Consider the following 17,037-nt stretch of genomic DNA (forward strand, 5'->3'; position numbering starts at 1 on the left):
AGCACAGTGTTAAAATTTTTCTAGGAGACATAGCTAAAAGAATACACTAAGTTTATTTAAAATATATTTATTTGTTTTCCTGTAACAAAGACCAGCTGGCTTTGGCAAAGGATTTGAAATAGTGGTGTTTATGGCTTAGCCTTCACACATTCTTCCTTTGTTACATTTAATGCTATGCTGGTGATTCAAGTAGTAATTTTCTTACACTGATCATTCCTATTACAGTGGGGCTTCCGGTGTATAGGGCTGTAAAGGAGCCATGAAGAAATATCAAATGGTATAACTGACTCAGTGTTCAGTGACTATTTTTCTCTCTCTCTTTTTAAACTTGGAACCTTGTAGTGCTGACATTTTTCACCTCTTTATTGTTTTGATCGAGTTCTTAAGCGCTCTGTGCTGCTTGGAAAATACTAGGTGTAGGAGGATAATTGCTCTGGGTAAAGGAGACAGGATGATATGAGATGTTTCTGCCCCTGTTTAACTCGGTTCCTCTCTCTGGGGGATGGGCTGTTGTTTGCAGAAGCCAAAGCAGCCCCCAACATTTGTTTTGCTGAAGTGAATTCCAAGGGTGACAGATTTGGCAACTGTGGTTTCCATGGCCATGACTACAAGAAGTGTTCCAGCTGGTGAGTTGAGCCCAGTGCATCAAGAAGATCCTAAATGTATCACTGAGAATCCTTATTCAGGTGCTGTAGTATTAGTTTGGGGTGTTCTAGCAGGTGCAGTGGGGAGAGACGTGTTATCCCATAATCTAACCTTACTGACATGTATGCATCGTTCTGAAACCACAGTGAGATCGCTTAGAAAAGATGTGTTTTATCCTAATTTCTGAAGCTGTTATCAGCACTTAAAGCTCCCACACTTACTCAGTTTTAAGTTTTGTTGACTTTTGTTTTAGATTGTCTGGCTTTAACTCTTGCACATAATAGTTGAAATTAGTTTGGATGTTCAGCTAGTTCTTCTGTAGCTGGTTTTGAAGCTTTCAGGCTCGTGCCGCAGTTTCCCGTGCATGCAGTGTTCTGTGACCTCAGGGGATCCGTGCATCATGCGTTCAGCCCCACGCGTGGGGCTATGGCAAGGAGAATGTGTTCCACATCTCCCATCATTGATAGTTCTTATCCCAAGATGTTCACATACAGAAAAATGAGTAGCAAATCATCATGTTTTCTTTAATGTAAAGATCCCAGCAGCTTACAGAAAGAAGGGATAAATCCATACCCTTTCAGCACTGAAATGAGGCCCAGCTCAATTTTGTTTGGCGAGTTGCCTCAATTTAATTTTCAAGTAGTGTCTTCCAGTAGAAAGAAAAAGTCATATCAAATGCGTGGTAGTCTTTTTCTCAGAATAAATTCAAGTCTCACTACAGTATTCATATGTTGATGTTGTAGGAATGCCATGTGTGGGAAGCTGCAATGTGAAAATGTGAAAACTATGCCGGTTTTTGGAATTAAGCCTGCTATTATCCAGACTCCCATTAGAGGCACCACGTGCTGGGGTGTAGATTTCCAGCTAGGCTCTGATGTCCCGGACCCAGGAATGGTGAATGAAGGCACCAAATGTGATACTGGAAAGGTAATTAACAAGCAAAAAGTGATTTCTTAAAGTAGCAGTTTGGGGTTTTCATGTAAATAAAATTTTCAGCTGCATTGTTTCATGAATATTTATGGCCATTAACTTTTTTGATGCCCATAGTTAATGCAAAACTGAGCGAGTCCGTTGGTTCCCCACACTGCCTAGTACTGCAGTGCATGTGCATAAAAACAGTAATGAGCCTTTCATTTGTAGATGAAGCAAAAGAAATTAAGTAAGTTAAGAGCCAGAATCTTTGCTCTGTCAATGAGCAGGAAGAGCTAGGCACACACAAATGCCTTTAAGACAACTTTCAATTAAAACCCAACTAAACTAAAAAGCCTAGAAGCTTAGCCCCAGCAGAGGAATGTGCATTCCACATATCCTTACTGCGCACAATTTAATTGCTATTCCTTTACATTCAGACTAGAGACAAAAGACTTCCAGCGACAGTTCAGACCCCATACTGAGAAGCCTTTTGTAGAGCAGCCGTGTTTCTGTAGAGCTGGGGTTTATCACGTATGAGTCTGAGGCTTGCTTTGTGGTCAGTGAGCACAGAGCGGCTGCAGAGCCGCGCGCTGTGGAGCAGGCAGCCGGGGAACGCAGGAGGGGAAAGAAAGGGTAGGTCAGTGAAATGCCATCTTGCTTCATTTGTGTGCATCTCAATTCCCTAGATCTGCAGGCACTTCCAGTGTGTGAGTGCCTCTGTTCTGAACTACGACTGTGACGTGGAGAGGCAGTGTCACGGGCATGGGGTAAGTAGAGCAAGAGCCCCTGCTCCTACTGATAGTCCACTTACAATGAACGCCAAGTCTGTAAGTTTTGCTATAACTGGCAGTATTTCTGCGTGAGGTCCTCTGACATCTTTGTTACAAGAACACTCAATTTTTAGAGCCAATGACCGTGCAAATATGTAAACAGACTTTTTGTCTCAAAAGTCCCAGTTTGAGCCAGGTACACTGTAATTGTGCTTAATCAGTAGTGTCTATATACTAGCCTTTCTTGCACTTAGGAAGTCTTTTGCCCTTCTCTGTTTAAAGCTGTAACTAATGTGGAATAAAGTAATCATGATGCTAGATGCAGTGATTAAAAAAATTCTGTGGGGTTCTTGAGGATGGGTTTTTGCTATAAAAAGCTGCTTTTTGGTACTGTTAATGAGAAAAGTGCCTTTAACAGTCAGCAGAAATTAGACTGAAGTTATGCAAGTTGAGCAAGTTTTAAAATGGTGGATAGGAACTTAATTTTTCTGTTTTGTTTAACTGTAAAACTCTCTATAAAATGTGTCTGGGCAAGAGAGCCTATAACAGTATCAAAAAAATCATCGACAAAAGCTCTTAAGATGATATTTTTTTGCCAGGCAAGAAGAATTCCCAATTCCAGTATTACTAATGTAATTTGAAACTGCATCTCACAAAAAAAAAAAAAAAAAGCAAAAGCCATGCTCTTTAAGCCATTGGGATAGCTAAACTTTGGAAGCTCATCCTGAACAATGCTGTGCTTGCTCAGTCATGTGAAATCTTGAGGCGCCTGGCCAAGGACTATTTAGAATTGGCGTGGGAGTTACTGGTTAAAGTTCTCCAGGCTGGGTGATATGGAAGGGACAGAATAAGCAGTCGTGGCTACTGCATGCTGCTTTTAAATATATGGAAACTTAAGTTACTAAATAGACCTTATTGTGATGTTTGTTTGTTTAAATGCAGGTGTGCAATAACAACAGGAACTGTCACTGTGAAGCAGGCTGGGCCCCTCCTTACTGTGATACTAAAGGCTACGGAGGAAGTCTGGACAGCGGACCTCCTTATAACGGCAAGTGGTTGTAAGGCAGCTCCAGCGCTGGGGGCCTGTCTTGCTAAGGGCGGTGCTGGGCTGAGTGCAGAGTGCCTGACTGCTCTGAAGCAGCTGACTTCTGGTGGCTGAAGCGCTGGTGGTTGGCTCTTCACCGGGTTTCGGTTGCAAACAATTCTAGTTATGGTTTTGGGCTCAAGGTGTTGCACTTCTCTCTTTTGGGATGCTGGGGATCTGTAAAGAAACTGGGCGGGTTTAATTGCCTTCAGGTGATTTCTGCCACCTTGGACCAAGAGCCTCTTGGACTTCTCTGTATCCAAGCTGGGAATTGAAGCCCTTTCCATTCTTAGATCCAAACAAACCAGGAAATTTGGCTGAGGATGTGGGTTCAAATCCATGGATGTGAATCTGCATCTCCATAAGGACGTGCTGCTTCTAGCAGTGGTGGCAGAGAAGAGTAGCTGTCCTGTTCTGGTATCTGCAGGTAGCGGCATGTGCACCTGCAATGCAGGCAGGACTAACATCTGGCCGAGGTGGGCTAGGGCAACGCATGTTGACAAGTCACTATTTTGTTAATGTTTATTATCTGAGTGCAGACAGCATGCTTCATTTGGTAGTAAATACAAACGTAGTCCCTGCCCCAAACAACTTACAGTATGGAAGGGAGGTACGTGGTAAAGAAACGGGGAGATACAGAGGTTTGTGATGCTATATTGTTTGCAGACTTCCAGTTCGCTTTTTTTTTTTTTTTTGGTGGAGGGAAAAGATGGGTTGGGGAGGGATTTTTGTGGGTTTTTTTCGTGTAGTTTTTACCCCAGGAAAGGTACTAGGTCAATGTTTGATGCGGCAAGGTGATGTATCTATGTACTTGGAAGATACGTGTATCTATGTTTGAATGTGAAGAGTGGGAAAATGGTGCCTGGGGCAGGGGAGCACAGTTAATGCACGTGAGAAAGCAAACTGAAAGAGGTTGTGAAGCTTACTTTTCTCACTGACAGTTTGAAGATGAAACAGGAAGTCAAATCCAAGCTATAATTTGGAGAAAACTTGTGCAATGCCCATGTGGAGTATATAAAGATGGGATTGATATAGTCCCTTCTATGAGCTGCAAGAATGATCTTGAAGGCTGTTTTTCGTAAGATGGTGTGGGTTTGGGGGGAAGCTAGACACTCTGTTGATGCAATAACAGACTGGAGAATCACGTTGAAGCATGGACAGACGCCTCAAATCATCAGACAAAAAAAGGGAAGCGCTTTTTTTGCACAGCCTGCAGTGGAGAAATTTGCTGCATATAAAAATGTGGAGATTGTTAAGAACCTGACTTCCTTTGCTGCAGCAAACAGGAGAAGTGGTAGGAGAAGAGGAAGATTTAGGATCAGACCAAAGGGCAGAAGCTCTGTTTTCCTCTCTTTCAGTTGAGCTCGTAAGATCTTCACAGTGATGTAGTGGAAGAAAAATTAGGTATTGATCTAGTAATTCAATATGCTGTTATAGCGCAGGGTGTCATGGCACATACAGTTCTTTCATCTTTGACCAGACAATCCCTGTGAAATATACTCAGAAAAGAATATATTTGGCATGTATCTTGCAGTTGTACTAGATTCTTTAGTTTTTTCTTGTATGAAAAATGGAAAATAGTTGTAGAACCAATCCTACCAAGTATTCACTGCTACAATGAGTCAAGGGGTGGTAATTCCATGTAATACTTTTTTTCTTCTCCGTCGTTTTGTCCCCATCAGACAAAGACACCTCACTGAGAAATGGGCTGCTGGTATTTTTTTTCCTGGTCCTCCCACTCCTTATAGCTGCTGCTCTGGCATTTGCAAAAAGAGACAGGCTGAAGCGATGCTGTAGAAGATTAATGTCACGCTGCCATTCGTAAGTATAGTCTCCTTTTTACCTTTGCCTCTGCCCTTTTGAAGTAGTCCATAGACATTTGTTTACACAAGCCAATGCCAAAGTATGGAGGTGTATTCCAGTCCCAGCATGGCAGGCAAAGGCCCCTGCACCAAATGACGCATGTAGCTCGCCCCAGGCAATGACAGAAAAGATAAATTCATATTAAATTGAGGGAGCAGAGAACTTTCTTTTTACCATTATGTTTGTTGTCGTGCATTGGTGATAGGTTTTATATTTTTGGGTCCCATCTTTGGTATAAAGTGGCAAAATGAAGCTGTCGTAGTCCTAAACAGAAAAAGAGTTATGTTGTCTATTAGATTTGTGGCAGATATTATCTTCCTGACATTAGATATATGCTAAGATAGTGTAAATCCATCTAGGGGGTTTGAAGTGCTTGGATTCATAGCCTGCATTGTCATTCTGTCAAGGCTATACGCTGACACAGTCCATATTAATCGGATTTCAGGTCACTTCAGTCACCACCTCCTAGGACAGAAACTGAACCGAGAGACTACCACCACAGAGGCTTTTCACATGGCATGCCTTATGCTCCAAGAGGTGCACCCATGGTAGGAATGATCCACTTTTCATTACTTTATTTGCTATCTGTTACTCTAAAGTAACAGATGAAAGCAGTTTATCTAATTTTTGCCCTAATAAAAGCTTCGAAGTTGTTTTATTTTTTTCATTTCTGCAAATCGGGTTTTCTCTTTGCTAAGAGGCAAAGAGAATAATTATTTCCTAAGGTGTGGGGGGGGAACTCCTCGGTTTCCCACTGCTTAAGCTTTTTTATGGGCTGTGCTTGGCAAGCAATTTACCTGCTTTGCTACCCCCTTTCCGTTACACCAGAAACCCCTGCCCCACCCGAGGAGGGGAGTAATCCTTGCCAGCTCCCTAGCCCCAGTCCTTTGCAGACCAGTTATCTCTCTGAATGCAATAACTAGCCAAAGCACACTTGCAGAACAACTCAAACGTTTGTCGTGATCAGCCTTTCTGGTTTTTTCCAAAATACAGTACTGTTCTGACTGCTGTTGCTTCTTTCTACTGAGTTTCTCAGAAGGAAAGAGCAACTCTGACATGTCCAGGTTTGTTTGCAAGTGGTCTTAAATGTCACTTAACTAACGAAATAAATATTTCAGTTCCCTAAGTGCAAATTTGTGAACGTTCTTGTTATGTTTTCTTCATAGGATATGGAACCAAATACCTTTCCTGTTCCATCTTACCCAGTTAACCAGCATCCTCAGCAGGCTTACCACCAGTCTTACTACCCGTCTCTGCAATACCAGGCACCACAGCCACAGAAGCTGCCGACAAGGTTGGTTGAGTTCCTGCAAATAACTATTGGCAGTTGCACTGATGTATACAGATTGTCATTGCCTTCATCTCTGTAAGCATTAGGGTATTTCATCGCGTATTATATGCAATCAGGACTGACCTTTTATTGAAAGAAGCTTCTCCTTCGTTTCACGCTGTGGAACTAAAGTGCTGTTACCCGTAGCATTCATTTTATACCCTGTCATGGCTACCTTTTGATTAACAGGTTTCAGAATGCTTTTCTGGGGCCACATTAGCCCTGCATACAGGTGAATAAAATGCTTCTCAAAATACGCATTTTAAAAAGAAATTACTCAAAAATCTGTCATTTCGCTGATTCGTGAATGTTATTGCTGAGTACAGGACCATTTCTCATTAACTTTGAACAGAAAGTTTTCCTTTATTTTTCATTTTACTTTTTGATTATATTTCTAAGATGTAATGCCTATGCCAAGACATGCATATCCAGAAGGCGCAAGGTATCGAGAGGGAGTACTTTAAAATAGCTTGTGTTGGTGGGAAACTTGTTGAGGTCTTTAAACTATTTTGGGGGAAATGGTGTGTTAACAAACTGGGGTTCCCTGAGGATTTCAGGCAACGGAAAGCAGAGTCTGACCGTGGCGTGTTCGAAATGAGTCTTCAGGGTGGAAGCTGAGGTGGTGAGAAGCAGCGTAGCTGGCTGGGGGCGAGTCTCCGCGGTGGCCGCGGTGCTAGTGCCAGGCGAGAGGGAGAGGGACGTGCGTGTTGGATGTAGTCACCTGGACTGACAACGGCTTCTCTGTCCCCCTTGTAGGCCGCCACCTCCGCAACAGAAATGTGCACCTCAGGGACCTCCTCCATCACAGCAAAAATGTTTACCTCAGGGACAGTATTTTCCTTCTCGACCGGCACCTTTGCCTCCCAAATAGCTTTTGGCTTCTTTGGGGCCTTCACGTGAGCTGACCTGTTCACTGAGACAGAGCTGACATTGCAGTTATCCTTCTTGCATTGAGTGGCCCATGGTAATCCCGGAAAGCCTCCCTTCTGCAGCCTGGGATAAGGCAAACGAGATACTGAAACGAGGAATGTAAAACTTTAAACTAAATACCTCTACCAAAGCTACAGGAACTGAAAACATCTAACCCGTTCTTAGATCTGTCTGAGTATTGTGGCTTTGTAAACTGCAGCAGGGCTGTCCAGCTGGAAGTGGAGCAGCCTGCAGTAAAATAATCTTTAAAGTACAGCACTTGGGAGTTGCTTTTGGTTTCCCCATTTCTGCGATGAGCCCTAATAATGAAATTGTCTGATTTGTTGTCGTCTTTCTAAATGTACGGTGAAGAATTGAAGTAACCCATACCGTTTTCAAAAGAAGGAAGTTGGCCAATTAATTTAAAATTACTTTGCATGGACTGGAAAACATTGCCCATTTACACATTAATGGCACAATGAAATAAGGGTATCAGTGTACTTTTTCAGAGGAAGATAAATATATTGTAAACATGTTTATGCATGTATATATGTTTATTGATGTGTAATAATGCACTTAAATTCTTACTTTCATGCTGACTGACACTAAGCTGTGCTATATGGGCACTAAGTTTAATGGTTTTAAATTAGTAATTGTGAGTTGCTAAATGAGAATCCTGTACTAATTTCCACTAACATCATGAATGGGCAATGAAAATAAAGGTACGAAAAGACATGGCCATATTTTGGTTTTAAAAAATGGGGTGCTCTTAGGTTTTAATTTGGATCTAAAGACTGAGTAGCAGTCCCTGCAGAACACTGAGAAGCAAAAAACGTCTGTCTGCCCAGAGCACCTGAGCTTCTCTGAGCACTTTAAACGGGAACCTGTTGGCTCACGCAGCCCCTTCACCTAATCCTCAAACCTTTTTAGTGTCAGTCAGGATGCTCACAGGCTAACTTGCGTTAGATTGGACTGCCACCCATTTCTACACCACTGACTAAACTAGGTTTTAAAACTCCTTTTTCAAAAAGGAGCGTTTAGCATTTGGTGTGCTGGCCGAGGAGAGGAGATCTGTTAAGCGTGATGCCGTTGTGCCGCGGGTAGAAACTGGATGCTGGTGGTCACAAATAGAAATCTGTTGCACAAACTTGCTAAAAGTGAAATAAGTACTGAAAAGGGCGCTTGGCTTTTCCACTTCGTGCTAGCCACCGAGTACAAACTCGATCTGTAAAATCCCCCATAATATTGCCAAAAAAAAATCTTTTCCTCTGTATATACATATATAAATATATATATATATATATATAGTGTTTGCATTTGCAGTAATAAAATACTTGAACTCCTGTGGTTTCCCATAAACTTAGACTAAGATTTATAACACTATTAAAATCTGTAAAACGTCACCTAGAATATCACCAGATGTAGTTGTGGGGGTCTTCTGTTTGCTCCAAGATAATCACTTCCTAATTTTTGTTGTATTCTACTCAGTTTGGGCTGTCTGTCTGTCTGTAACGATCAGCTTTGCAGCCGAACGAGGCAGACGTCCCTGGGAGCCTCTCGGGGCAGCTCACGACGGGAGCGGAGCAGCCCGGTTCGGAGGGTGGGGACGAGAGGAGGGAATCCAGGGAATGAAGTCATCCGAGAGAGAGACGTACTTAAGTGTATGCGAAGCTGTATGTGTGAACTAAAACTGTGCTGAAAATGGTGCCTTTTAATAGATACAGAGTTTTTATACTTCCAGCGTGCACGTTAGCAATATTTGCAGGGTGGTGGTGTAGGGCGGTGAACGTGCGGTTTTTAGAAGCGATCCTATGGAAAGGAAATAGCTCAAATTTTACATGTGTTGACTATTGAAGATGACTACTGACTTTCTTTTTTAAAGTGTACGCTTATCCCTGTCCCCCGAGTAGGTCTGGAGAAAAGCGGAGGCGACGTCCGTCTCCCACACGCGTTTCAACCTTCGCGCTCCGCAGAACCGTCCCCGCTCTGTGCGGCGACGCGCGTCGCTCCTGTACCGTCGGGGTCTGACGAAAGGGCTGTTACCGACCCCCTTTGTAAGAAACAAACGAGCAATAAAGATGCCGGTTTTGTACAAGGCGCTCTCGTCCGCCTCTGCTTTCCCGGGCGGGCGGGGCCGAACCGGCGCGGCGGGGCCGTTACCGGCCGGGCAGATGGGGCCGCTGCTGCCGCCGCTGCTGCTGCTGCTGCTGCGTGAGTCCGGGCCGGGGCTCCCCGGTGCCCCCGCACCGCCGGGGCCGGGGCCGGGGCCGGGGCCGGGCTGGGCACCGCCGGGTCTCTCTCCCCTCCAGGCTCGCCGGTGCTGCCCCAGGTGACGGTCCCGCGGCGGCTGCCCGCAGAGGCGGCGGGAGAGGCGGTACCTGCGCAGGCAGATGGCTGCGGGGCTCCCCGTGTGGGCGGGGGTGCGGAGGAGACCGCGGTCTCCAGCTGCGGGGGGGGTACAGATGTGCCAGCAGCTGTAACGGAGGCACCGCACCGGTGCTGCCAGCACAGCAGAGGCTGGGCCCGTGCCCTGAGGAAGCACCGAGCTCTTGTGCTGGCCCTCAGCATTTGTAGTTGCCCTCAGAGCGCGCTTTTCCGGAGTCGTCCTTCCTAATTCTCCCTTTCTCTGCTTTTCCGCACACGCAAGGACGCGGTGTCCTATGTCCTCAGGATAGAGGGGAGGCCGTACACCGTTCACCTGCAGCAGCAGTAAGTTGGCCCTGGCGTTGCCTCATCTGACCGCTGCTGTCCCGTTCCCCGGCGGCTGCTGGGCCGTGTGCTCTGCCCCCGGCACGGGACGGTGCGGGGCTGCGGGGCGATCCCCGCCTGCGGGCATCGCCGCTGGCGCTGCTCCCTCGGGCTGTTTCCAGCCCCTGCAGCTGCCGGGATCGTGCCCCGCTGCAGGCACGTCCCAAAGCCCGCAGGGGATGTGTGCGTGTGCCCCGCGCCCGAGTGCCGAGGGGTGGCAGAGGGCGGGAGGAGGGTTGGAGGGATGTTTGTGCCCGTGAGCCCTGATGCCAGTGGGTTCTGGAGCTGCCAGAAGCTCTGGCATCGCCAGTGCAACAGCGCAGGCTGCAGGACCTGGAATAAGCTCGAGAAACTGGGTAAGAAATACTATTTTAAGTGCTTCACTTTACACCTTTCTTTTGTAGTGTCTTTTTATCTGATGATTTCAGGATTTACATGTCTAATGAGAAGGGATCTTTGCGCTCTGATTCAACCCGCATCAAGGTAACCTTGGGTTGCTTTGGGGTTTTTGTACCGTAAGTGTTGCAGCGTAGAGCTGCTGTCTGGTGTGTGCGGTTCAGCTCTTTGGGTGATGGGTGAGGGAGTTGCCGGCACGGCCAGGGAAGGGGCTCCTTGTCCTCTGTCGTGACGTAGGGAGGCTGCTACTACCGGGGGTACATCGATGGCTTCCCCAGCTCGGCAGTGACCCTCAGCACCTGCTCGGGGCTCAGGTACCGAACCGCCACCTCCCCGCGCTGCCCTGCCCCTTAGTGCCTTTCCCGCGGGGAGCCCAGGGACGCCCTGGCAGCCTCGCTCGAAGGCGGCCGGGGCTGGGGCTGGGGCTGGGGCAGCCTCCCCGACGCACCCGCCAGCGCCCGGCGGCAAACGGCCGGTGCCGTCACCGTGGCAGGGGCTTGCTGCAGTTTGAGAACGTCAGCTACGGGATCGAGCCCCTGGGTTATTCTCCGGCGTTCGAGCACTTTGTGTATCGAGTGAGTGACGAGAAGACGGCAGGTTCCCTCTTTGCCACCAGCCACGCCGAGAGAGGGCCGGGCGTGCTGACAGCGGAGGAGCTGTCGAACAAAGCACGTGGAGGTGATGAGGTGAGCGTGGGTCTGTTCTCGCGGTGGTGCTGACGTCCCCGTCATGCGAGGAGGGGTCCGATCCCGCAGGAAGCTTTGACAGGACAGAGATGGGGGGGTTTAGGAGTGCCAGTGCTTGCGATGGGGCGTTGCAGGGATCGTTACTCATCTAGTGCCTACGAGAGGCATCGCCAAGGTAGAAAGGCTTCTGAAAAAAGTCAGAAATGGCAAAGTTGGCATGGCTTCTTACCTTGTGCTAATTTGAAGACAGCATCGAAGCTTGGCTTTTGAATGGACACTCGAGTAGTATAGCAAACGTCAGGAATAAGGTGACTATAGAATGTAGAAATAAATAGCTTTGGAGACCATTTTCTTTTTCAGCCACTATCTGCTGCAGCACAATCTCCCAAATACTTCAAAGTGTACGTAGTTTTGGACAAGGCTTTGGTAAGTCCATGCCAGTCATTTTCTCCTTGTGTTTGCCTGACTTCTATGAGCATAGAAATGGTGCCATTTCCCAGCTTTTCTATGTATTTGTTTTCCTTTTTGAAAAGTTACGTGTACTGTGGATTTTGTGGGAAAGAACGAAAATTCGTAGCTCACGTTTACACGATTGGATGTTGGCAATCATTTCAGCATTTCAGCGTTGTTCTGCTTCATCGTGGTAAATGCCTTGTCTGCTTTCATGTCCTCTTGGGTTATTTTTCAGTACAACTATATGGGTTCAGACACGAATGCTGCAACGCAGAAGATAATCCAGGTCTTCAATTTAGTCAACAATGTAAGTGTTACAGTCTGGTTCTTATTGTAGTAAGATGCTGGGGGGGTTGATGTTAGTAATGGCCACCTATTTCTGAGCTGCTTTTGGTTTTAGGAGGAGGTTATGTAAAAAATTGCAGGTCTTGGCTCGCGATATTCTGGCTGTGCTGGCTGGGCACGGCCTGGCAGGAGCTGCTGGCTTCTCGGCAGCCTGGTCCAGACTTGGTCAGAGGTGGGCAAGGGGTTTAGTCCCAGTGGACTAATACAAAGGTTTGGCTTAGCAACTGTGAAAATCTGCTCTTTTAAAGCTATAACGGCACTAGTGGTATGGTCCGCGCTAGTTCTGGTTAGCTGCTTGGGGTGAGTCTTGAACTGCGACAGGTCGGTATTGAGGGAAGTTCTGTTGAGCAGAATGGAGTAGGAATTTGCAGGACCTGGCCGCTGCTCCCCGTTCCCATTTCACAGTGCGACTGCACCAGGACCGTGGAGTGAGCCGTCTGGCATTTATAGCCTGTAAAGTGTTTCCCGGGGAGATTTTCTCTAGACACGTCAATCTGCTACAGACTAACGTCCTTCCATATGTGGTGGCAATGTCTCATGCAGATGTACAAAAACGCAGGCGGTTTGCCTTAAGGCAGCCCAAGTCCAACGTTCTGAGGCTTCCTGGACTGGTCCCCTCTCTGTGCTGCAGATCTTGTCTCACTGATCAGCCGTACAGTTAATCTGCTTCCACGCAGGTGCTTATAAACAACTTCTAATCCTGTCCGTCACTCCACTGGTGCTGTTACGATTCATGCGTATAATGACAAGTTGTTCGCAAAAGCCCTGAAACCTTCCTATGAAGTTACTAGGCTTTGTTCTCATGCCTCTGGGTGTATGTTTTTATTTTTTAGGTTTGTTCATTCTATTTGTCATACGATGTCATTCAGTGACTGACAATAGCAATTGGCTTTTCCTACGTGATTTGTTGTGTGTAGAGCTGTAATTCTGCTCAGAAGGAAAGGTAGGTGAGCAGGCGTTTCCTCTGTTACACTTTTAGATGTTTAATCCTCTTAACGTTACCGTTGTGCTGTCCTCCCTGGAGCTGTGGACAGAGGAGAATAAAATATCGACAGCAGGGGAAGCAGATGACCTTCTACAGCGATTTTTACAGTGGAAACAGTCATATCTCGCTCTGCGGTCGTATGATATAGCTTATCTGCTAGCGTAAGATAAAGGTTTCCTTACTCATTAAAGGTTACTGGTAGAAATCAGTTAAACCAATGTAGGTTGAAGATTCCCATGAAAAATGTTTTTTTAAATGAAACATATTTCTTACATATATTCTCATTCCTTAACAGTCTGAAAGTATTTCTTTCAAGACACACCTTCTAGCCGGCCTTTCAGTGGCGATGTAGCGCACAGGATTGTGCCGCCCGTCCCGGCGGCCCGTGGCTGAGAGGCTCCGCTGCTGCCCTGGCAAGGGGACGGCTGCAGCCCCGCTCCCTGCCTGGCGCTCGGCACAGGCACCGGCCGCCACGCAGGCCCTGCCAGCGGCTCCCGTGGGCTGGCGGGGGGCACCGGGGGACAGCGGAGCAGCTCGGGGGACTGAGGGGGACTCGGGATGTACAGACCCGGGATCCCCCACTTACCTACGGTGACGGGGCGTCCCGGGCTGGACGGCCGGTGAGCGTGCGTGTCTTTCAGGTACAGGGACCGAGCAGCGTTCGTGGGCGCAACGGCTCCGGGAAAGGCATGTCAGAGAAACGCTGCTGGCGCAGTGGCCGTGGTACGGTGCCGCCTGTCCCCTGCCTGTGTCCGTGAGGCCGGAGCTCGCCCACGGGCGGCAGGGACAGGGACGGGCGGGAGCATCCGCGGCCGGAGCTGGGGTCTCCGCAGGGAAAGCGCAGCCGCGGCAGCCCTGCTCTCTCCTCCCTCTAGTACCAAGGGGCCGTGACGCTGGAGTCCTTCTCCGTCCTCCTGGCCCAGCTGCTGGGACGCAGCCTGGGCATGAGCTACGACGGCTCCCGGGGCTGCCGCTGCCCCGGGCGCGTCTGCCTCATGAGCCCGGAGGCGCTGTGAGTTGGTCGGGTCCCGACCCTGCCCGCGGCGTTGCCCGGGGGCTGCGGGGGCCGGGGCAGGTGAGGCGGGCGGGCAGGACGCGCTGCGGGAGATCGGTGCTACGTCGGTGCCGCGGCCGGCGCCCGTCCGGCTCGTGCGGCCGCATGCCACCCGCAGCCTGGCCGAGCGTGCGCGGGGCCGCAGTCGCGTGGTGGGGATGATCGCGGGGTGTCCTCTCATCAGAAGTGACCTTGATGAATATCATTCTGTTGCAAAAATTACAACAAATCAGAAATAGCTGCTTTTATTCCTTTAAGAAGGAAAAAAAATAAATAGTGATTCAGTGCTCAATTTGAAAAAAGAGGCCTTTTCTCTCCAAAAGCAAGATACTTCTGAATGCTTCTCAGTCTCTATTAATAATGAGTTGTCAAGTCAGGTTTGACGAGTGAACTGAAAGACGCCCAGGGGACCATTTCGCCTTGCGCCAGCATCTGAACGAGCCCTTGAATTGCACAGAGATTTTGAGAGAGTGAACGGCAGTAGATGTGTTAAGACGAACAAGCATGGATAATTGCTTTATTTCAGACGCTTCAGTGGGGCAAAAGCCTTTAGCAGCTGCAGCATCAGGGACTTTGAAACCTTCCTGAAGCACAACGGAGGCGCGTGCCTTTTCAAGAGACCCCGCTTGATCGGACTGTCCTACCGGAGAGCGGCCGTCTGCGGCAACGGCGTCGTGGAGCCCGGCGAGCAGTGTGACTGCGGGGCGGCGGAGGTGGGTGCTGTGGGAATTATGGCTGAATATGTACATTTGTACTCCTCATACGTTTAGGATAATGAACCCTTGAGACTAAGGGCACAGCTGAAGTAGAGGCCAGCCCAAGAAGGATTATGTTGGGCTTTAGATCGTTTCTATGACGGTATCGATCTGACGGCAGCTTTGCCCGCCTTCTTCTGCTAGATATTGCCCAAGTGTAGGTTTTTGGGGAGAAGAAGGAAGAGGAGAACCTCTGACAGTAAAAACCTCTGGGGGACCAAAAAAGTAGAATAACATGGTTTTGCGATGTGTCCGCAGGCATGCTTGAAGGATAAATGCTGTACTAAAACATGTCGGTTTAAGCCGGGAGTGAAATGTTCCTCTGGATTATGTTGTAACGGATGTCAGGTAAGGCATGTTTTTATAATTATCGCAAGATCATTATTTATTTTTGGAGAAATAGCATGTTCCCATGCTGAAGGATGGAGACGAACTTTCTGCTGTGCCATCAGAGAGGTTCCCGGGGAAGGGCTTTCCAGCTCGGCTCCCCGGAACCCCCGGGAGGAATATCGCCGGGGGAAGACTGTCTTGGACAGTGTAGCGTGTGTGGTGACGCGAGTGCCTCGGAGGTGGTCCCGAGGGACGGGGACGTGTCTCAGGACAGCGCGGGAGGGTCCGTGTGGGGCCTGGGAGGGGACCACGCTGGTGGGTGTGGAAGGATGGCGAGAAGAGTCCTGTCTGCCTCCTCTGCCAGTTCAAGCAGAGAAACTCGCAGTGCCGCCCCCCCGCCGACGCGCAGTGTGACCTGGCCGAGTTCTGCAACGGGTCCTCCGCATCCTGCCCCCCCGACCTGTACGTGCAGGACGGGCACGGCTGTGAGCACGGCACCGGCTACTGCTACAAGGGACGCTGCCAGTCTCCGGACCTGCAGTGCCGGCGGCTCTACGGGCGAGGTAGCAGAGGCTGCTCTGGTTGCACTGGTGCTACCGGAGGGAGAGCAGGGACCGTGGTGCCTGGGAAGGGTGGGTGCAGAAAGGAGGGCAGAGCGTGGGGTGGGGCACCCGAGGATGGACGGACATAGCTTTAGGAAGCATTTCAGGCTCAGTTTTGAATCTGGTTAATATGCACCTCAGCAGCACACAGTTCTCCCAGTTCACTCAGTGATAACAATGAAAACAGCAACAAAAAAAGCAAATTATTATCCGTGAGTGAACTCAATCAGAGAGCTAACCTACTGTTTGCTAATCCCGTGTTTCTGGAGTCCAGGACTGCTGAGGGTTTGGCAGTTCAGGGACAGATATCATATTTTCTCTAATCAGTGACCAGCATCTACGTTCTGCTGTGAACAGGATGAAAAATTAAGATGTTATTAGATACCATAATCTGTCCCTTTGTGTTCCTTTAAATGATAATAAATATTACTGCTAAACTTGTAGGTTCAAAAAATGCTCCTGTGGCTTGTTACGAGGAACTCAATAGTCAGCGGGACAGATTTGGACACTGCGGGTTCCAGCCCAGACAAGGCTTTAAGTCCTGTGCTTGGAGGTATGCTTGAGGGAAAGGGCGCTTGCTCCCCTAAAAATGCAGATTTAATTGGGACTTTACAGACAAGGCGAGTATCAAGACTCCAGCTGGTAGGAAGATTTGTGAAGCAATAACTAGAGTTACGTGTGTGTTCTCCTTGTTAGTACTACGGCATCTCCCCTTATGTCGCAGATCGTCTCCTGGACTTCCCAGTCCTTTTTTTTTTCTTCTCATGCAGCGCTCCAGATTTCTTTGTGCTCTTTAATGTTTCTAGTGTTTCATCAGGTAGCTTATATATATGTGTGTGTAAGAGTGTGTGTGAGACACATCCTATGCAAATTGATTTTATAGGAATCTCAGATGTGGAAAGTTAATCTGCACGTACCCATACAGCACTCCATTTGCATCAGCCGCCGCCGCCGTTCTTTACGTCCAAGTGCGCGAGCATTTATGTGTATCTTTGGATTATTTGAATGCACCAGCAAGGCTGGATCCTCTTCTGGTTCCGCCAGGTACAAAGTGTGGTTCTGGAAAGGTAAGAAAACATTTTATAATCATCTAAAATGTCAGATATAAATTGTAAATGATAAAAAGGTTTTAGAAGTATTTGCTCCTTTGCAGCATAACTGTACTTGATA

The 17,037-nt window shown here is 48.0% G+C and overlaps 2 protein-coding genes across 2 annotated transcripts in view; both read left to right on the forward strand.

Annotated features, from left to right (window-relative positions):
* ADAM9 (ADAM metallopeptidase domain 9) overlaps positions 1-9,610 on the forward strand; it is a 30,871-nt gene extending 21,261 nt beyond the window's left edge. The window contains exons 15-22 of the mRNA XM_072846398.1: positions 521-626; positions 1,389-1,572; positions 2,244-2,324; positions 3,270-3,375; positions 5,094-5,232; positions 5,720-5,822; positions 6,441-6,568; positions 7,361-9,610. Coding sequence (XP_072702499.1) covers positions 521-626; positions 1,389-1,572; positions 2,244-2,324; positions 3,270-3,375; positions 5,094-5,232; positions 5,720-5,822; positions 6,441-6,568; positions 7,361-7,475 — 962 coding nt within the window. The 3' untranslated portion in view covers positions 7,476-9,610. The remainder of the gene's footprint in view (positions 1-520; positions 627-1,388; positions 1,573-2,243; positions 2,325-3,269; positions 3,376-5,093; positions 5,233-5,719; positions 5,823-6,440; positions 6,569-7,360) is intronic.
* Positions 9,611-11,707: 2,097 nt separating this feature from the next.
* Positions 11,708-17,037, forward strand: part of LOC140643983 (uncharacterized) — a 31,094-nt gene continuing 25,764 nt past the window's right edge. The window contains exons 1-10 of the mRNA XM_072846400.1: positions 11,708-11,769; positions 12,032-12,103; positions 13,121-13,287; positions 13,768-13,849; positions 14,002-14,138; positions 14,707-14,893; positions 15,194-15,283; positions 15,630-15,828; positions 16,312-16,420; positions 16,751-16,934. Of these exons, the coding sequence (XP_072702501.1) occupies positions 12,041-12,103; positions 13,121-13,287; positions 13,768-13,849; positions 14,002-14,138; positions 14,707-14,893; positions 15,194-15,283; positions 15,630-15,828; positions 16,312-16,420; positions 16,751-16,934 (1,218 nt within the window). The 5' untranslated portion in view covers positions 11,708-11,769; positions 12,032-12,040. The remainder of the gene's footprint in view (positions 11,770-12,031; positions 12,104-13,120; positions 13,288-13,767; positions 13,850-14,001; positions 14,139-14,706; positions 14,894-15,193; positions 15,284-15,629; positions 15,829-16,311; positions 16,421-16,750; positions 16,935-17,037) is intronic.

This window comes from Ciconia boyciana, chromosome 25, assembly GCF_034638445.1.
Source record: "Ciconia boyciana chromosome 25, ASM3463844v1, whole genome shotgun sequence".
In the NCBI taxonomy this organism is placed as follows: Eukaryota; Metazoa; Chordata; class Aves; order Ciconiiformes; family Ciconiidae; genus Ciconia; species Ciconia boyciana.